Genomic DNA, 21,841 nt, shown 5'->3' with positions numbered 1-21,841 from the left:
GGCATAAACTGCTTATTAACATTGATTAACTATTTCTCTAAAAGGACTAAACAATACAAGCAGAGGGCAGGCTTCAGTCAGAAAACACCATACTTTATAAAATTTCTCCCATTTGCTATTTTGTTTGCTGTTTCAGAAATTGTATGTCTACTACTCTATTTACCAAAATCTTTGCCTCCCTCCTTAGATTCTTCACTTTGTATTATGAATACGGGAATGTTACTTAGATCATCTGTTTAGGCTCTCTTCAATTCCAAAGTGATACTATTTTAATAAGGCATGAAAGGGAAAATCAACAAAATATGCCTGGAGTTGTCAACCTTGTAAATGACACATAGTGACAGCTTAATCGTGGAGGATTGTCACAGAGCCTGATGTTAGCTCAGGAAACATGTGTCATCTTAGAGAACTGACAGGAAAAAAAAGAACCAGGGAAAAGCCTGCTAAGTCCCAACTCCAGGAGCCTGGCCTGAGAGGCAGCTCTCTCTGTTCAGCAGTAGTATGAATATTTTGTGGGTTATGCAGGAAAGCAAATTATATTCTTCTGCTTTTTAAAGTACTTCTTATAGTTACTTGGCACAAAAGTCATACATAATCTCCTCTGTTTTCCCCCCAAACGAATAGACCACATAACTGAAAATGTCCCAGACGCATGGGGGAACTGTCATTTGGAGTTTTCCCTCTGCCTGCAGCAAAGGAAGGGAGCAAAGGAGAGCACTTGAGAATGTTCTTGGCAGTGGCCATACAAAGTAAAGGAAGTGAAAATCCTCAAAGGTCAAGTACACTTTCAAACCTCCAACTGGGCCACATCTGAAATAGATCCCTTCCTCGTCTTTTCTAGGAAAGGGGTAGGACATGAAATCCCCTGCACAGCCCTGCCAACCGATGGGTAATTTACAATGCTCCTCTCATCGTCAGCTATCACCTTTTCAAAAAAACAAAAAGAAGAAGAATGAAACAAAAATCCCTTAGAAAATGCTGTTCTGACCTTTGGTCTACCTTTTATCTGGGTAGGACTAGGTGGATGTCTTAACATGGGCTGCTATTACAGAATACCACCGATTGGGTGACTGAAGCAACAGAAATTTTTTTTCCCCACAGTTCTGGAGGCTGGAAGTCCAAGATCAAGGTCTTTGCAGGTTTGGTTTCTCCTGAGGCCTCTCCTTGGCTTGCTGATGGCTGCCTTCTGCTGTGTCCTCACATGGCCATTTCTCTGTGCATGAGGGAGAGAGATCTCTATTGTCTCTTTGTTTTCCAGTCCTAGTGGATTAGGGCCCATGCTTATGACTTCATATAACTTTACCTCCTTAAAGGTCCTATCTCTGAGTATAGTCACATTGGCCTAAAGGCTTCGATGTATGACTTTTGGGGTAACACAAGTCAGTTTATAAACAGTTGGCTACATCACGCTTCTGGATAGCCACAGTGTAACCCCCTCTTCAATATTCATCAGTCATCATCTATTTAATGTACATGGATGGGGTCTTTATCCCCAGAAAGTCAGAGGGACCATGGAAGATATTTGTCCTGCTTCTGCACCCTAAGTCATTGAAACCAAGTTTCACTTTAGCAGTCTTCACTCTGCCTCTATGAACTTCAAATGTATGACCTCTTTGGCATATAAAGCATATATTTAACCTGAAGAGATTTGAAGGCTTTTGAAAACTTGTCTTTTTACTAATTTATCTATACTCTTCTAGGCTCCTGGATAATTTTTTTTTTGTTAAGATCAGCTTGTCAAAAATGACCCCTAAAGTAAAATTGATATGCTGAATTTTATGGATGACTCCAACTGTCCCAACTTCACTCAGCTTAGTTACTGAGCATAGGAATGACAGCAGACTCAGTTCTGGCATTCACCATTGTAATGTCATCACCCTGGAGTTAGTAAAACCTTAAACCAGCCAGGCATTGGGCACGCATTTTGCTGCCAGGGACAGCTCAGCTTCTGGTGTCCTAGAGAGGATGTGACATAACCTCTGTGCTTTCAAGGTGTTTGAAACTAAAGACCTTCTACTTCCTTGCTGAGCTTAAGAGTTGACACTGGTGTCCAAAATTCCAATGGTCTTATCAGGATAAGCCATGCTGCCACTGATGGCCAAGAAAGGCAGGTGGATAGTGTGCCCTGTAGAAGAGTGTTGGGAGAGAGGAGATGAGAGCTGAAACAAAGCAACGTTTAGTCTCCACTGAAACACTTTCTGGTGCTTGGAGGGTGAACATCTCTGCACTGATGGGGCTAAATTAAACTCTTAGATTATAGAGCTCTTTTATTCCTCTCCCCCTGTCTACCTATCCCAGCCTTGAATGCAGAGCTCAACAAGAAACCACACTCTACCCCAATGCAGTTATTAGAGCGAAAAATGGTTATCTTATCAGCAAATGGTTAATATTCACTTATGGGCAGTGTATTCGTTTCCTAGGGTGGCTATAACAAATTACTACAAATTGGATTTGCCTGAAGCAACAGTTGATTCTCTCATCATTCTGGAGGCCAGAAGTCCAAAATCAGGTGGTCCGCAGGGCTGTGCTCCCTCCGAAGGCTCTGAGGAGCATCTGTTCCATTCCTTTCTCTTGTTTCTGGTGCTGCCTACAACCCTTGGCATTCCTTTGGCTTATAGAGACATCACTCCCATCTCTGCCTTCATCTTCAAGTTAATATTCTCCTTTTGTCTCTGTCTCTGTGTGTCTTCTCCAGTATGATCAAGAGCCTACCTTATTCCAGTAGGGTCCACCCTACTCCATATTGGATTGATGTCCTATCTTATTCTAGTACTAGAGGCCCGATGCACGAAAATTCATGCAAGAGTAGACCTTCCTTCCCTAGGCTGCTGGCACCAGCTTTCCTCCGGCACCCGGGACCCGGGCTGCTTCCCTTCTCCTGCCACCAGCAGGCACCCAGGACCTGGGCTGGCTTCCCTCGGGCCACCCACAGGCACAAAGGACCTGCAGGCACCCGGGACCTGGGCTGGCTTCCCTTCGGCCCGGCTTCGTCAGGAAGGATGTCTGGAATGATGTCCGGAAGGCTGTCCGGTCTAATTAGCATATTACCTTTTTATTATTATAGATGATCTCACCTTTACTTGATTTCATCAGCTAAGAGCCTATTTCCAAATGAGGCCCCACTCACAGGTATCAAGGATTAGGATTTCAACATACCTTTTTGGGAAATATAATTCAACCCATATCAGCCAGTTTAATTTTTCCTTTCCTTTGACTTGTATGAATTTGAAAAATTGACCAAGTTTCTTCCTGAAACATTATCAAATTTCAGTCAGGTTCTGCTTGCTTGAATTGATGATCTCTTTGTTTAAAAAGAATAATTTCCATATTTAATTTGTACAAATTGTGAAAGCCTTTAAATGCTTTGCATTTGCTTGAGGCTGATTAATGAGTAAATTTGTAAACTGTGGCTGTTTTAATTTGCCGGGGTTAATTAATGTTTACTGCACTTGGAAGATGAAAAGACATATATAAATGCACCGTAATGGGAATCATTTTTTAATTTGTTGTGGAGCATAAAGTATATTCGAATTGCTTACATCACTTTTTTTAAAGAAGGCTGTTGGAGCACTATGGTAATTAGTGGAGAGGACTCTAAAATTTTAAGGTGAATTAATTACATATTATTGAAGAAATCCTGTTTTAATACTATATATTCCAAGAAATGTAGTTATATTTTTACTCTCATTATGTAAAAAGTAAAGAGTAGAAATCTCAAAATTGAGAATTATATAGTGTATCATAATTTAGATAAAGTCTGGATTTGTTTTTGCTTTGGCTTTTTAGTTTTGAGTTGAGACTTTCGGAACAAGGTAGAAAAAAAAAAGGCTAGCTGTGCTGAAATGAAAATAAGATTTTAAAGCAACATTTTTAAAGAGAAGAAATGTCTAGAATTTCTTGTAAATTTTCAACTGGAGAAGCATCAGGGGCTGGGATGGGGTCTAGTGCTGAGACTGGAAAGTGATTAGAAGGAAAGACTGGGATAAGGTCTCCCCTATGAAGCCGGAAGCTGAGCATCATGGAAAGCGATTGCCTCAGGCAGTGGAATGAATGGGTTATCTATTCTTGTGAGGCGGTGGCCATCCGGGGCAATTTCTCAACATGGGCAATGGAACACACCTTCTGGCACCGGGATCCATAGTTCGCTGGCCTGGGGACACCACCCCATTCCACTTCGCCATTATCTGAAAAGAAGGCGCATCCAAGGTTACAGAAGCAAAAAGGTTGGGTCTGCTTTATTTTTCATCTCCTACAGTTTTCCCCTTTGTTCTTTGCGGAATAAAAAAAAATAATAATAAGATTGCTTTTTTTAAAATCACCTCCTGGATGCTAACATTGAAATGATTTAAGAAAGGGGAAAGAAAAGACCCATAAGTCTATGGATTTGAACAGTAACCACCAATCTGATGTTATTGTTAACCACTGCTGTTAGACTCTAAGGAATTTTCATCAAAGACACGGCACTGCGTTGTGGGTGGAACCATTCTTTCTCTAGCAGAATTCAATATACAAAAGAAATCCCCTAGGAGAAATCTAATGTGAGCCTTTTCCCCAAAACCCTACAAAATGCTTCTGAATCCTGGAGAACTCCCATTTTCATTCCAGTGCTTCCCTGTGGGCTGTTTCAGCATTGACGTGAGCTCTCCCGGCCATATTTTCCATGGCCCCGAGACATCGCCACTACGATGTGTTGGAATACTGCAAATTCAGCGTGTCTTAAGTAAAACCTGTGCTTCTGTCCTATCTCTGCCCTTCTGATCGACAAAACTCAGGCCGAGAATAAAAATATTAACCATCCACCCGATCACAACTCTACCCTGCTTCACTACCACCATCAAAGTCACACTGGTTTTCCTTGTATCTTGTCCTTGAATGTCTTTCTGGCTTTATCCCTCTTGCATACATTTTTACCCACCATTCCCTTCCCCTTTCTTTAACGTTGACCTGCCACTTAAGTATCTTATAATCCCCAGATTCCCCCGCCCTCCCTGCTGGCCACTCAACCCGTAGAATTCCTGTAGTCTGGATTTTTGCTAATTGCATACTCCCGGTGCGGGTCATGTATTCCTGTGCCCTCTGTATCCCATAAACTTCAAGTTCTGGCTTCTGTTTAAGCTGCTTCCCTTGTGCCCAACAGCCAGCATAGTCCCAGCTCTCAGCAAATTCATCCTCTGCACATTGGCACGTGCATTTATATCTACTACAAATGGTGTCTCTTCCTCAGCAAATCTGTAACATCGCTATCCCCAGCCCAAAAATCTCAGCTTTTTTTTTTTTTTTTTTTCCTCGCTCTGTTCATACTGTTTACCTAAACACTCTTATGGGAATTATTTTTATGCCTATCTTTCCTCTGGGCCATGAGCTCTGAGTAAAAAGGAATTGCCTTATTTATTGCACGGGCCTGGGAGGTGGGAGATGGTTGGATTTCTGAACCGGTGAGTGAGTGAATAAATGAATGAATGAGCTCATTAATTAATGAGAAAATGGTTTTGTTTTTCTTGGCTCCAGATTATTTTCCTTAAAGTGAGTCCTTTGAGCCTCCCACTCCTGCACTTTTAATGCTTCCCTGAAGGCAGACATTCTCCATCCAAGGCAGACGTTCTCCATCCATCTCCAAGCCTCAGATGCCAAGCACTTTCCGTCACCAGGCTCGATTTCCCCTGCATCATTAAGTGATAACATAAATCAGCTAATGTAGAAGAGAAAGGACCGTTGCTCTTGCAGAATTGTGCACTGCAGAGCAAGTATTGGGTTAAAGTAAACACGAACAGGCCAGTGTGCAGAAGAGCAGAGAGGGCTGGTATGTGTTTTTTAAATCTGCAGAAATAAATATATCCAGTGAGCTAGCATGTATACAAACATGCTGTGATGGCTACAAGAACAGGCAAGCCCTCCCTTGTGACATGTATACATTTATATATTTATGCTTGTCCTGGTCTTACTCATACTTACCTGGTCCCCTTATTATAATTATCAGCATAAATCTTTAGGCTTTTGGAGTGAAATTAACTAAATATGGATGTTGACAATCCCGCTTTCTACCATCAGCTAACGGGCTTTGCTAACCAATACATCCTTTTAAAGATAGTCCGTCAGTTAAGCATTTACCAGATGAATCCATTGGAATGCACGTTCTTCACAGCAGAGGATGATGGCTGGCTGTTGGGAGAGGCACTGTTTCCCATTCCTTTGGTTTCCTTGGGTCCGCCCCAGGATATCTGCTACCCAGGTGAGATAGACTCTCACACGTTTGGGAAAAGGTGCTGATCAGAAGGACTAGCACTTACAGTGTGCGGGTTGAACAGGACCAAGCTGTAGAGGCACCCCTCAGGCTCCCTCCCTCTTCGGGTGCAACTGAGGGTACACGGGGAAGCCGAAACCCAGTCTACATGCAGCTACAAGCCATGTGCCCTGTGCATGGCTCACTTCCCAAAGAAAGCAGCCCGTAGCCTAGTAAGGGCCTGGCCTTTATCAGAAATAAAGGTGATGCTTTCATCTCTACCTGCTCTCTCTTGACTGGTGCAGAGCTTGGGTGAGAAAGGAAGACATTATGGATTGATGCCCAGGCACCTCAACACCAGCAGCGAAGGCTCCAGAACAGGATGGGCTCAGATTATATAAAGGCCTCCGAACGACTTTGCCTTTATTAAAATACTAGAAGCCTGGTGCACAAAATTTGTGCATGGATAGGGTCCCTAGGCCTGGCCAGAGATCAGGGCCAATCGGGGGGGCGGGGGGGGGGGCCTTCTGGCTGCAGGCCGGAGCCTTCCTTCGTTCCGTGCCACCCCCTGGTGGTCAGCACACGTATTTTTCAAAAATAATCCTCCTCGTCCTGGCTGGGTGGCTCAGTTGGTTGGAGGGTCATCCCATCTACCAAAAGGTTGCAGGTTCAATTGCCAGTCAGGACACATACCTAGATTGCAGGTTCCATCCTCATCGAGCTGCATATAAGAGGCAACCAAATAATGTCTCTCTCTTTCCCCTTCCTCTCTCTCTAAAAATCAATAAAAATATATCCTCAGATGAGGATTAAAAATAATTTTAAAAAGCAATAATCTCCCTGCTTTTGCTTTCATGTGCTCACTAAAAGCATCGGCAGTTTTTGGAAAATGAAATGTGATGTTGACCCAGGTAGTGCAAACCTCAGATTTTATTTTGTTTTCCCATTTACTCTGTATCTGAGAACTTAATTAGAAGTAAAAAACAAACAAACAAAAAATATACCAGCTATGCAGAACAACCCACCCAAAAATGGAAAAATACGTGCTGTGGAATGAAACAGGAGAAAAATCCATCCTCACTGTTACATCTCTATGTCCTGAGACCTGATACTTGCAGTCCCGGGGGCCTCTGCGTGCTTAGTAACCTCACCGCGTTTACTCTCACTGACCGCATCATAAACCTTAGGCCATAAAGTGATGATGGGAAGAGATGAAATAATCAGTTCCGTAGAGGATAAAACTTGTTTTTCAAAATGGCTCTCGATTTTCTCTGGTGGTGGAATTGCAAGTGAATCATTGTTATTTCTTTTGTTTTCTACCTCTTTTACACAGAATTTATGTTCCTCTTGCAATTAGTACCAACTGTTAGGTTTGCATTAAAAGTGGAATCGGCCCTAACCGGTTTGGCTCAGTGGATAGAGCGTCAGCCTGCGGACTGAAAGGTCCCAGGTTCGATTCCGGTCAAGGGCATGTATCTTGGTTGCAGGCACATCCCCAGTAGGGGGTGTGCAGGAGGCAGCTAATCAATGTCTCTCTCTCATCGATGTTTCTGACTCTCTATCCCTCTCCCTTCCTCTCTGTAAAAAAATCAATAAAATATATATTTTTTTTAAAAAAGTGGAATTGCACAGAAGCCCTGGCTTACGCCACAGGGTTAGGCTCTTGAAGACGTGTTTGCAGAGAGAATGCCACATGATCCTGGTTAGTTTGAAACTCTCGAGCTCAGCCATGGAAGTACCCATCTCCAGCCGGTTTTTCCCCTAGCCTGTGAAGAGACCACTGTTTCCTGGGTTGAAAACCACATGAGGGAATTGCCTTATGTGTAAGAGTTAGGCGGCATAAAAATCACATTCATTTTTCCTTTTTTTTTTTTTTTTTTTTTTTTTTTTTTTTTTTGGTTTGTATAGGACGCATAGTTTATATCTGCTTATGTTAATGATCATATATGCGTGTTCACTATATCGGCTGATGAGAGGAAAGATCCAGATAAGTACAGGTTAAAGTTGGCACTACAATTTTAGCTCCACTGGACTGAACTTTTCTTTTCTTGGTGTTTTTTTTGGTTAATGCTCACCCAACGATATTTTTCCATTGGGTGTTTTGTTTTGTTTTGTTTTTGTTTTGTTTTTTTCAGGGAGAGTGAGAGAGAGAAAGACAGAGAGAAACATCGATGTGAGAGAAACACATCCGTTCATCCGTTGGGTGCCTCCTGCAGGAGCCCCGACCAGGGCCCGGGCCTGGGAGGAGCCTGTAATCAAGGTACATGCCCTTGACCGGAATCGAACCCGGGACCCTTTGATCTTCAGGCCGACACTCTATCCACCGAGCCAAACCAGCCAGGGCATGAACTTTTTATTTTAAAGCAATTCCAGACGTAAAGCAAAGTTCTGAAAATATTACATGAAATGCCTGGTTTTGAAAGTAACTTGCAGACACATTGGCCCTCTACACCTAAATTCTTCGGTATGTGTTTCCTCAAAACAAGGACTTCGATTTGTATGTGTAAATATAACCTCAACTCGGCATGCGTTCAGAAATTCTTTCTATAATAAATAAACTTGGGCTCTGGTGTGACCTTTAGAAGAGTGCTCCCCTCAGGACTGCTTAGGCCCCCGACCGCCCGGGCAGAGCAGGACTCCCGGTGAAGCCAGAAATAGGATCGGGACGTGGGCACAGGTTCCAGGAGTAAACACGAAGAAGGAGCCCTTTCATCTGTTTCGTGGTGCCCCGGGGGGGGGGGGGGGGTGCTGCCTGACTTTTATCTTGATTTCTGACTTGATGCCATTGGTAGAACTGAGTTGTTTGATCTACGATGTTTAAAAGTCCAGAGGAAATTTATCTTAAATGAAAAGGGACTTTTTCTGAGCTCTCGGTCTTATGCTGGGTAAGTGATACTTCAGGAAAACGTCGCTGGCGATGAGGAATCTTCTCACAGTGATGCGGAGCCGTGTTTGCATCCCCTCCGGGGACACTTTGTTGTCCTAAGTGGGTAAAGCATGCTCCATTTACAATCCGTGTCCAAGGAACTCCGAAAGAAAAATAAACCCACATTCAGACGTGGAGGCTGAATTTTAAGACCGTAAGAGATTTCCAAGATTGATAGCGTGGCTAAAAATAAGAGGACTGGCCCAGTTTTCTGCAGGTTGAAATAAAAACTAGATTTGTGGGGCAGCGTCGCTCTGGAATAAGATGATGTCTTATAAAATTTTTTCCCCAAGTTGGGAAACGTGGCGGCACCACACAGGGCTCTGTTTCCACTGAGGTTGTCTAGTCCCTACACCCCTGATGCAAAGGGATATTTGGAAAAAGACAAAAATAAATTAACAAAAAATTAATTAATTAATTAATTTAAATAAAACAAAGGGATATTTGGGGTGCCGAGCATGCAGAATCAACCATTTGAATAACTCAGTACCAGCCTTGGCCAGTGTTCTCAGTGGTTAAAGCATCAGCCTACGAACAGAAGGGTCACAGGTTCGATTCCTGGTCAAGGGCACATACCTGAGTTGCAAGTTCATTCCCAACCTGGTCTGGCAGAGGCAATCAGTCGATCTCTCTATCTCTCTCCCTCCCTCCCTCCCTCCCTCCCTCCTCCTTTCCTTCCACTCTCTAAAAATCGATGGAAAAAAATATTCTCAGGTGAGATTAAATAAATACATAAATAACTCAAAACCCCAAAGGCATCTAAATTATCTTAAGTTTGACTCCAATTTGGGGAAACCTAATGACAGGTCGTGTAGCTATCATATCTATGCTCATCATCCAGAGAGGGAGTCAAAAGGAGATAGGTGTTGGGAGGGGACCTGCTGTTGAGGGTGGGCTGTCAAAAAGGAAGCCATGAGTAAGGCCCGGCTTCGACAAGGGAGCAGCTCATGGTTGTACGAGTGGGAATGCCCTGGCTTTCCAGCTTTGCTCTGCCATCCAGAAGTGCTGTGACTTTGGACTATGGCTAAAGGCTCTTAACTTTGGTTTCCTCATAGGAAGAAAAAAAATACCATTGCATTCATCACTTTCTAAATCTGTCCAAAAAAAATGTATGCAAAGCAGGGTGCTTGTGATGATAGATGTACATTTATATGATATTGGTTACAAATCAGGTTAAATAGCCGTGTTCTCCAAGAAGTGGAATTTTTCATGGAATGGTGAGAAGGTTGCACTGGGAGTCGGGATATTTGGGTTCAGATCTCAGTTCTGCCACTTGATAACTTTAAATGCATTTCTCAAGATGGATGACCATTTGCTCAGCTGTCAGTGAGGGTGGCAGTCCCACCATGAAGATTGTAGTGGATAGCCAATGAGCTAGCGGATATGAAAAAGGCCACCGAAGGTATCACAGGTACAGGTGATCTCATGCTCTCAAGCTGTCCTAGCATGACAGTTCCATCACAGGAGAGCCCTCCCACCAATAGAAATATCCTAATGTACAATCATCACCTCAAAAGTTCTCCCCAAATCAGCACTTCAAACAGGCTGCTCCGTTGAACCACAAGTCAGGCCATGCCTAGAAGGCCATGCCTGTAAGTGTGCTCACGGCGAGGGCTGGTCTTCAGGAGGGGGAAGCACGAAGTGTCCCCTGCACTTACGAATGTTCTTTCTCTCGGCATCTGAACGACACTGACACGCTTCCTGAACACTTCCCTGCTCTGGCTCCCAGGTCACTTCCTGACAAATGGTCTGGCAGACACGGAAGTTCCTAAGTAGCCCTTCCTCCCCTGTGGCTTTCTGGTTCAGAAATGTCCTTGTGAAAGATGGCTTCTAGGGGCTGGCTTCTACCAGCGTGACTTGGAGAGATCTCGGAGTAAGGTTTTTTATGGCTGTTGCTTCTTGGCCGCACCCCTTGTTCACACCTTGTTTTGGGTTGAGGCCTGTTTTCTATGAAGCGGGGCGGGGGGGGGGGGGCGGGGGGCGAGGATAGCTGAGGCCATTGTGCAGTGATGCCTTTGTACAACTTGTGGTCAGACTGTCATGTGCTTACAAGTTGCCTGGGGATCCTTTTCCAGAGTCCTGTCCCTGGTCCTGGGAGGGATCTGAGATTCTGCTCGCCACACCTCCCGGGGCGGCCCCCGGAATTAAGCCTCCCCTGCTTCTGTGGTGAGGAACCCAAGGCCTAGGCAGTTTCAGAGGCCGCGGCTGTAAAATACAATGAACAGTGTGGCAGTTATATGCTGAGCCGTGGATCAGACATGCACAGAACTGTGATGGGAAAATTAAATCCAATCTCGGTGCTGGTGTGGGCAAAATGCCTAGAATGGATGACAGATTTATAGTAGAGCTTCTAGATAGGGAAAAAATTACATCCCTTTTATAAATACTTCCAATGCAGCTGTGGCAGTTGGGGGGCAGTGGAAGGGGGGGGGGCGTACTTTATACAGAGGTGCAATCTCCGATCCTTTCAGATACGTAAGTAAATATTTATTAAAAGACAAGAATTGGTCATATGAGAGCCCCCTGTTAGATAAGGTTGAAAGGAAATCTCCGTTTTGGGGAAAGGCTGCTGATAAATACATACTTTTGTACTGGGAACCAGAAGAACCAGAAAATGGAAAAAATTAATAAGAGCGATGCCGCTTCAATCTCATACAAAAGAAAAGGCAGCAAGCCCAGGGGACCTCGGGCTCACACCGGTCCCCACGTCAGCGCTTTGCCAGCTGTGCTTGACCGGGCCAAGGCTGAGGTCCCACCTCCTTTCCGATTAGGAAATTGTCCTCTCCACCCCAAATGGGTTTAAAGGATGGAAGAGGTAGACCAGTCATCACAACCGAAGCCTGTAAAAGAGAACCGATTTAACGTTGGTAAACTTTATTTTCTTGAATCCTAAAATGTGGCAGTTCAATTTTCGGGAGGGGCTTACGTGCCAGATTAATGATTAAGAGAAGACTATTAGAATTCATCTGTTTCCCGTTGAGCAGCTCTTTGGTGAGGCTGTTTCTTCCCAAAATCATGTGAGTCTGTTGCTTCTACAAAAACAAAACATTTTAGTCATTTGACCAAGATGACATTGCTATTGGGTGTTTCTTTTGATGTTAGTTTCTTTAAAATATTTTTTAAATATTTACAGTGACTGCTGAGTGATGAGGTATTTTTGTTTTGTTCTCTTTACTATACATCCTCAACACATTTTCAGAAGGGCAAGCTGATGAGGGTTTTTGCTGGATGTTCAGTATTTGAAATTAAATATCTCTGCTATGGTTTAAACTGTAGATTAAATATTACCATCATGGAACTCAGTTAAATACTTCCAGTTTTAATTGCAGAGCTCATGTATCTGGGTATTAAGGGAAGAAAATATTTGACTCCAGAGGTAACACGGCAGTTGGCAAATGCAGATGCTTAAAAGCTTTGGAAATCCCCAGTATATGCCATCAAAGCATTTTAATAAAATATTGCATTAATTCAGGGGAAAAGATAATCCATCAGGGCCACCCACATAGAAGTGTGGTTTCTGTGCGATTAGTCTCACCACAGAATTCAAAGATGAAGTCCCACTCAGAATGAGCAATGACATAATCATATTTGGCTCTGGATTTTTTTTTTTTTTTTTAATCACAGGCAGGATTGCCCAGTGCCAATCATGTTAGCCACCGGTATAGTCCTGAGCCCTTAATAACATCAAGAGGTAGCTGGCTGCTCTGGACTGTCCAAAATTGAATCCTACCCCAGCTCACAGAAATCCATCATTTCCCCCCGCCCCTCTTTTTGTCCCTTAACACCACACTGACTTTCTTTGTTCCACATAAGATCACCAGAGGTGGTGGTTTCTGAATCTCTTGTGTTTAATTGACATGTGAATGTGGATTTCCGCTACTTTGTACCAAAAATAAAAACCTAAATGCTTTTCACTCTGCCAAAAAAAAAAAATAACATTTCTTGAATATCTCCTGTCATTTTCTGAAAATGAATATAATAATAAACCAGGAAAATTAACCAACGTGGGGCTGAGTGTTTGAATAGCCATTTGGAGGAAATTTCCTGCCAATTGTATAAGAGATTTGTTGATTTGCTGCCACCCAAAATGCCCTGGATGTTTTAGGAAGTGCAGATGTAAGATTTCCCACTGTGACAATTGCCTACTCCACCTCTTTACGTCCATGGCTGCAGTGGGTACAGTTCTCCCTCCAACTCCCATGCCTGGGAAATGCCTATGTGAGGGGACAAAAACAATAATCATTCCACGGGGCTCGTGTTTAAGCCGGCTTGCAATCCTGTAGTAAGAGTGGAAGACATTATGGAACAGAGCTGTGCTTATATTGCCTGGTTTCTCCACTTACTCAGGAAATGCGCGTTCCATTGAGGCGACTCAGAGTGAGCCCTCTTGTGTGTGGTACTGTGGAGGCCAGAGAGGCAGGGGCTCCATGCGGGGAGGCTGGTGTTGTGAAGCCCAGGACTTGGATGCCAACACTGATGCCTACAGGCTGTGGGATCTTGAGGAGATTCATTCACGTCTCCCAGCCTGGCTCCTGTCCCATGAAGCTAAGAATGCCTATCCGATAAAGTTGTTGAAGAAAATCTTGGAGGATGGGGATGTTCGAGGTGGTCTTGAGAGAGTTCATACTCTCTAGATAAGCAGAGATGGGCTTTCTCGGGTAGCAGGAACAGAGAACAGAGGTGTCATGATGGGAATGCATGGTCCAGTTGGAGAATAATCCAAGACTTCTAGGATGCTGAGTCTGAGAGAGGTGTGATGGTGCGATCCTGACACCAGTTCCATGTACAGGATTTCCCCTCAAAACACCAAGGAATTCTCCAACATCCGCTGAGTGTCCTACGCTTCAACCCAATTCTGACACTGTCTTGTCTGGAGATCGTATTAGTTCCCACAGGTTAAGGGCTCAGGCCCACAAGACTGCTCCCCCACCAGCCACCCCCATTCTCCCCACCATAGTCAATGGCAAGTCCTGATTGTCACCTGGCCTTCTGATGACCAGCTATAAACGAAAGGGTCTTCCCACCTCTTCAGGTTCTATTCCTGTAGAATGGCTCACAAAACACAGAGAAACATTTTGCTTACTAGTTCACCAGTTTATTATAAAAGGGTACAACTCAGGAACAGCCAGATGGAAGCGATGCATAGGATAAGGTGTGGAGAAAGGGCACGGAGCTTCCATGCCCTCTGCAGGGCATCACTCTCCCTGCATCTCTGTGTGTTTGTTCGCCACCTAGAATCTCTCCCAACCCTGCCTTTGGGGATTGTATGGAGGTTTCAGTATTTGGACATAATTGATTAAATCGTTGGCCATTGGTGATTGAACTCAATCTCCAGTCCCTCCCCTCTCCCTGGAGGTCTGGAAGATGGGACTGAAAATTACAACCTTCTAATCGCATGGTTGTTCTTCTGGTGACCAGCCTCACGCCTTAAGTGACCCAGGGACTTTCCTCCCCCTCCTCAAAAAAAAAAAAAAAAATCATCTCATTAACATAACAAAGACACCTTTACAGCTCTCACCACTTAAATTCCAAGGGTTTTAGGAACTCCACTAAGGAAAACCAAATATCCATTACCACTGAAATGGGAGGAGCCATTTCTCAGTATCAGGGAAAGGTCTGGGGAACCAAGAAGGATACAACTTAGAGTAGGGACAGCAATGAGGAGAACACAATTATCCAGGCAAACAGTAATGATGGTCCCAGGTGGCCAGTGGAGAAGGGGGTGGGAGATGAATAAGATAATCCAGAAATGTCATTAAAAGGAGTTGTGCGTGATATAATAGAGTCACAGATGGTTCTGAAGGTTCCACACGTGTGGCTGGTAGAACGGTTCTGCCACAGTTAGAAATGGGGCCTTGAACGCGGTTTTGTGCATCCTTTCATGGACGATGTAAGTTAACAGATCTAGCAAACTGTTAGAAATATAAAAACTAGAGAGGGAGGGAGAGGTCAGAGCTGGGGAAATACCTTTCAGAATCATCCAAAGGGAGGATCCTTAGAGTTTCAGAGTAAATGAGATTTCTAAAGAAGAATTGCAGAAAGAGGTACAAGGAAAGTATTGTAGAGATGAAGACAGTAGGAAACAAGGAGCAAGAAGAGTTATTCAGAGAAGTCACAAGAAACAAGCTTAGTACTGTGTAGGCAAGACAAAGCGAAAACACGTCCAAATGGAAAAGGAGGGGAGGTTATGATAACGCCGCAAAGGCACCAAGAACACCACGGTGCCGGATGGAGCCAGAAGCAGATCCTGGTGACGGTTATTCCCTCTCGGCATGAACGTGGAAGCACCGATAATTATTCCACAAGGTCCTTCTTTAGTATTTTATGTGTTTAACAGTCACAAGCATAAGATTTATATAAAAGAAATGCCCATTTAATTTACTAAAGCCGGCGCTGGCTAAGTTATTGGCCATTACCTGTGACTCTGCGAGACATGAAAAAGTTGGAAGAAATCTAATGGAGCCTTTTATCTGTGAGGGAAGGATCACGGCAAGCATCAAACACTGAATTTTAGAATGGTCCACAGTGAACAGATACCTATTATAACTCAAATTAGACTTCAAAGGAACTGATTTGCTTGGGATTTTATCATTTAAAATAATAGCTTGCAATAAAACCAGCCCCATACAAGGATATTAATCTCATGCTTTAATTCTATTCTGTGAAATTGTTTTAATAGATATATTTGAACGGAATTTTAATTTTTCAGATAATTTTTTTGTCGATGTAAAAGAGAAGGTGAAGGATGATAGTAAAATATTACAAACCAAATTTAAATCCTGAATTTATTTTCTACAACAAAAATAGTAACCATTGACTGACTTGAAATACATAATACAGTAAACTCTTGATGGAGGGATGATTGGAAAATGAGATTCTGATTAATATTGATAGCACACGTGCTATTTATGAGTGTAATTTTTTTAAATATGTCACACAGGAAATCCTGGTGAATCTTTGGCAACATAATAGGAGATTCACATTCTTGCGATGCCCTGTTTTAAAAGCACTAGTTACACTTGATACAAGGTTATATTCCAAGCTCTTTTTTCTATAAAAATGCATTTCAATACTGAAGTGTATAATTTGGGAGTTTTCACTAGTCTACAAGAACTTCAGCCAAGTCGATTATGTTCCTTAAAGTAGAATTTGTTTAGTCACTTTGATAAAGGGGTACCTGGTAGCATTTTTTGAAAAGAGAAGCAGCCGAGGATGAAGGCAGGATGTTTGCTTCGAGACCGCAGGAGACCCGTTGGGAGGGCGGGATGTTTAGCCCTGGGCAGAGGAGGATGGAGCAGACCTTCATGGGTCCAAGGCCACAACCAGAGGGCAAGGGGCCTGTGTGTCTGTCGCCGTAGAACATCATGCAGCAGCAGGGGAGCCTTTAGGGAAGACAGACTTGTTCAAGGCAAAACTACGAGAGCTGTTCGAGAACGGAGCAGGCTGCCCAGGTGTTAAGGCTACTGTGGTCATTACATGTGTTCAGGGAAAGACTAGGGATTCACTGACTATGTATGTCCTGGCATATTACCACAACTCCACGGCTAGCACATCACCAAAGCACACTGTTGGTGTCCGGTGATGATAGTTCACTGGGAGAATCGCTCAGAGGAGGAAATGGCAAGTTAGCTCTCGAGGTCTTTCGCCACCGGGAGGAGCTTCAGCCCGGGTCTAAGCCATTCTCCCTGGGCTCACCTCCCACCTTGGGCACTTGCCAGCTAAGACTTTGCACAAGTGGCTTAACTACCATGTGCCTCCGTTTTCACATCTGTAAAATGGAGGTGATGATGGTACCAACGCCCAGCTCTCAATGAGATCATGACTTTGTCCCGTTTCAGATGAGCTGCTGCAGAAAGAGCAGAACTACTCGGATGATGTCTTGGCCAACATGATCAGTGAGCCGAGAATCAGTTATGGGAATGATGCGCTCATGCCGTCTTTGACCGAAACCAAAACCACCGTGGAGCTTCTGCCCGTGAATGGAGATTTCAGCCTGGACGAACTCCAGCCCTGGCATCCTTTTGGGGTTGACTCTGTGCCAGCCAATACCGAAAATGAAGGTAAGAGGCCCAGTTAGAACAAGAGCTTTCTGATGTGTATATACAGCTCTCTATGTCCTGCAGGGGGATATGAACTTTTAAAAATACTTGCTTATTGAGAGGTATTTTGTTGCTTCTGGAATGAAAGCACAAGATTCAATTTGTCTTTATGAGACAGTGGCCTAGAATGTGCACTTTCTAAGAAAACGGACAGGCGGTGAAGAGAGAAATTCCCATGGGGCCTCCATAAATGGAGGTTTGAAAGGAACCACAGTAGTTTTCATTTCAGATGTTTATTCTCGCACATTAGGTTTCAGATTGCATTAAATGTTAAAGGCAAAGATAGAGAACCACTTAGGAAATATATTATTGCTTAAGAGGTCCACAGTTTTATATTTAGAAAGTGAAATATAAGGCAGCTGTCAAAATGAAGATGCACATTGGCCTAAGTGTTTTTTCCTCTGATAGTGCAGAGAAGTAAGATTTTCTCTGTCTAAAAAATTGGCACATTAGCTAATGTACTTTCTTTCAGATTTCTTAGCAGAAACTTTCAATTAATATCTATTTAGGTGAGAGCATATTTGGGTGTGTCTTTTTTTTCCATAGCAATTTTACGTGTTCAGACGTTGAAGATTTTGAACACAGAAACACCTTGATTTTGAGATACTAATCGCATGTTTTTCAAGAACACACAGGATTTTACCTGTGATTTTCTTTGTTAAAGGAGCAACTTTTGATGGTGGTAATATTTTTGTAATATGGATATTTGTAGTATGCGTAACTCAAAATGCAGTCAGTTACTTACTGCTCAGACTAATTCTAAAACCAATATTAGCCCTTTAGGGTACTGGAGAACTTTTTTTTAAAAGAACCATTGCAGAAAAATCTTCATATAAACTGTTTTCATAATGTGAGTAACCACCCCAAATTTGTTCTATTAGCTTGAAAATGGTACCTTATAGTAATAATACCAGATATGAATAGCAATGTTATTTATGACATAAAAATAATTAAGACTTTACCATTTGTAAAAAAATTCTTACTCACATAGAGGGAAAAATTTTAAGGACTTCGTTATCAAAGACTTTCTTATTAAATTGTAAAAGAGTGCTATTGTGTCATTTTTTATAGGCAGATACATTTTGGCCATTTAAAATTCTTGTCATGCATTCTTTAATGATAATGTGGAAAATGTCCAGTCTTTGTAAATTGAACGTCCTTGAGATTTCCTCTTTTCCTTTAGACATTGGGTTGTTTGACTGAGGGAGAAATAGGGAACATGTCTGAAGTTTAATAAACTTTTTTGGTAGACAATTACTGTCTTTAATGTCCTTTATACCAAATAATGTTAAATGTTTGGTGTGTTATTTATGTCCAAGAGTTAGCTTTTTATGAAAAAAAAATTAATATATAGGTTATACTCTTATTTTTATAAAGAATTTCTTGTCGATTTCTTATCATTTAAGACCTTTTCATTTTTTCCAAATACATAGCTTCTATAAATGAAATGTTTCCATTTAATATTCTCCATTATTTATCGAACTTGGAAAAGTAGGATAAAATATTATTCAGCACCTACCTAAATCATTTTTATGAACACACACACACACACACACACAAATAATACTAAAGATACTAAAACGTATCATTTATTTATGGTAAAATTTGTGGAAAGAGATTTAGAAAGCCAAAGTAAGCTAAATTGGCAGCAGAATAAAATGAGTTTACAGAGATAACTGTGCATGCTTATTACAATACTTGGTATTTCTCTTAAATGCTGTGAATTCTTAGACACATGGACTATGCATGTACAGAGTTTAACAAAAATAAAAGACACTCATGTTACTAGTGACTTTTGAAATTCAGTGAACACAGTGAAATACAGTGAGCCACATCGCACACTAGAATAGCAAGCGTGCCATCCTAGAATAAGTTGCATTTCCTGAATTCCAAATTTTCCCTTTACTTTCCCACTCCATCAGATATTGAGAGTTAAACTGCTTCCTATATGAATATCAGCCTGCACATTTCCTTCGTGTCTTTAATGAGGTCAATTTAACTTGACATTTATCATATTAGTACTATGAATAATACCAACAGTTAAATAAATCTGCCTTTATATGCCTTAAATATTTTATCTTGACTTATATGTATTCATATGCGTATATGAGATCTCCATTAAAATGATATGCACTCTATTAAGCATGCTGCTTATATGAAAAGCTTTAAATAGTAACTAAATTGATCCATTCTATTTGGAGGGGGGGGGAGAAGGATTGTTCCTTTTAAGTAGAAATGATAGGGAGGAACTATGTCACCAAAGCACCTTCCTAAATAAATCCTAAGGCCATCATGACCTCCCTCCCACCTTCCCCCTCCTCTTGCCAAATAATCTAAAGAAAGAAGATTTGATTAACTATATTGGATTTCCCCAAAATGAGCCCTTTTTGGAAGGCCAAGAACAATACAATTTGGAGATACCAGAGCAGTAATGGACTATACACTTCTGCTCAGATGTGGACTCACTCCAAGAGAGGTCTGTGGCCACAGATTCCTAATAGCACACACATTGTAGCATTGGTCCTGGAAGAGAACACACACATACCCCCCAGGCCCTTGGATATCACCAAATGCTTCTAGAATCTTGAGCCAGATAGAGTTTTTGAATTGCCTAGGCTTCATCCAAAGAGCTGACATTGCTATTAAATAAATATCTGTTATTGATAAACAAGAAGAGCTCAGATAAAAGTATTGGAGACAATCTTTAAGTTCTCAGAGCTTGAGTTCTGGTTCTCACTGTTTTCAGATACAGCACTCTTTTTTTATAACATTTCGAAAAGCCTTCTTAATGATGAATCTTAAAATAAAATGGACTAACAACATTTAGGAGGAAAATCACTGTAAGGGATCTAATTTATAATAAGTGTTTCAGCACGTCAGTGTTCCGCCTGGACTTCTAGATGAAAGCATGGCACGGTCAGGTGTCTGGCCTCCATGCAGACTGCTTCCGGGCTGACTGCACGACTCAGGTTCAGCGAGCAGCACTGATGTGATTTTTCTCACATAGTGAGTAACTCTGGGGAAAGCTCTAAATAAAACAGTCTCCCCTCATTTTACCCAGTGGAACACCCAGGAGCTCCTGGAATACCCAGGTTACAGTAAGAACTGTGCAAAAATGCTTTGTGCTTGTTTACAAAACTGAGTTAGGTCTGGACGCCCATAATCACGAACATAAGAAATGGCACAGGGCGCAGGACAGTTTATCTGTGGCGTTGCCCTGTGCCCGGCATCCAGCATCCGCAGTCCCCATCTAAAAGCGAGCAGTGCCGACCCTCCTCCAGTCTAGTGACGACCAGAACCACCTCGGCATCCCCCGCCACCCCACAGGATGGTGCTCCCCGCCCCCAACCCCCACTTCTGAATGACGTGGGTCAGAGTTTAAATTCCAGCTCTGCTGTGTGTTGTGGGCAAGGTACAGAGCCTCTCCTGCTGTTCCCTAGTCTGTAAAAAAAACACACAAAACAAACAAACAAACAAAAACAAGTAGAAATGCTAACTAAAGTTAGGGTGTGAGCGTTAAATGAGACGGAAGGTATAGCTCTTAGCAAAGTGCCTGGGACATAGTACATGGTTTTGTTTTTTTGTTTTTGTTTTTTTTCCAAATAGTACTAGGATCTTATTAGAGAGGTTTTACCAGCTTGTACCAAGGATAATCACTCTATGGCCCAAACAGTATATCCTTAAGATTAATGAGTCTGATCCAGCCCTAAAATCTTACCCTTTCTGTCTTCATCTCCCTTTCCTCCCTCTTTCCGGAGCCGTTTCCTGTTAATCTTACAGACATGCGCTCACACACGGAGCTATTGAAAATACCCAGCATTCTCAAAGGATTTCCTTCCATTGTTCATGCAATCCTTATCATCGTCACTTCAAACACTTCCCAAAAATGTGGTGGTTTTTTTTCCTAAGAACAATCAATGAAGTCCAGAGAGAGGGTCAGACACCCGGGCATTCTTTTAATTTATATTGAAGAAAAAAAAATAGATAAGCATATCACAAACACAGCTTTCCAATATTTCAGGCTCTTCGACCAGCTGCGATTTGCCTGAAGAGATTTTTATTGTGTGTTTTTTCCAGTCCACAAAGCGGAACTGGCTAACCTGAAGTGAAGCTGGTGTTTATAGATCGTGAAGTCATCTGGCTGAATGCGTTTGTGTTAATAGCACTTGAGTTTGTTCTTTCTCAAGATTGCCTGAGCTGGCCAGCCAGGAAGATCAGTGCGATTGCAGTGGCCACCAGCAAGTCCCTGTGGCCCGCAGTCGGCTTCTTGGTCTGTAACACATGCATAAAGCACGCGGGTGTGCTCGAGGAGGCACCGCAGGTCTTGTAAGATTGCATGTACCGGTACAGAGTCACAAAGTGCCATTCCCTTTGCTCTGCTTCTCCTTGGCCATAAAAAAAGCAACGAGCAAATCACCGTCGGCGGTGAAATCGAGATTTAATAAAGGCTTTCATTAGGCCTGAAAGCCGGACCTCTCCAGACCTCTCTCTGTGTAAAACTGCTTTCCTCCTCACTCCTGCACCACCTTGGGCCGAGTGGGGAGGTCTACGAGGCAGCGTTTAGCTTAGAATTGGTCTATTACAAGCAACGCCAGA

The 21,841-nt window shown here is 42.6% G+C and overlaps 1 protein-coding gene across 8 annotated transcripts in view; it reads left to right on the top strand.

Moving 5' to 3' along the window:
• The window catches only part of APP (amyloid beta precursor protein), a 229,305-nt gene that overhangs the window by 184,683 nt on the left and 22,781 nt on the right, over positions 1-21,841 (top strand). For all 8 annotated transcript variants that reach the window (XM_080657586.1, XM_080657587.1, XM_080657585.1 and 5 more), the window contains one exon: positions 16,985-17,206. In XM_080657586.1, coding sequence (XP_080513712.1) covers positions 16,985-17,206 — 222 coding nt within the window. The remainder of the gene's footprint in view (positions 1-16,984; positions 17,207-21,841) is intronic.

This window comes from Plecotus auritus (assembly GCF_963455305.1).
Source record: "Plecotus auritus genome assembly, chromosome: 2".
Taxonomy (NCBI): domain Eukaryota; kingdom Metazoa; phylum Chordata; class Mammalia; order Chiroptera; family Vespertilionidae; genus Plecotus; species Plecotus auritus.
This window is presented reverse-complemented; position numbering and strand designations above follow the sequence as displayed.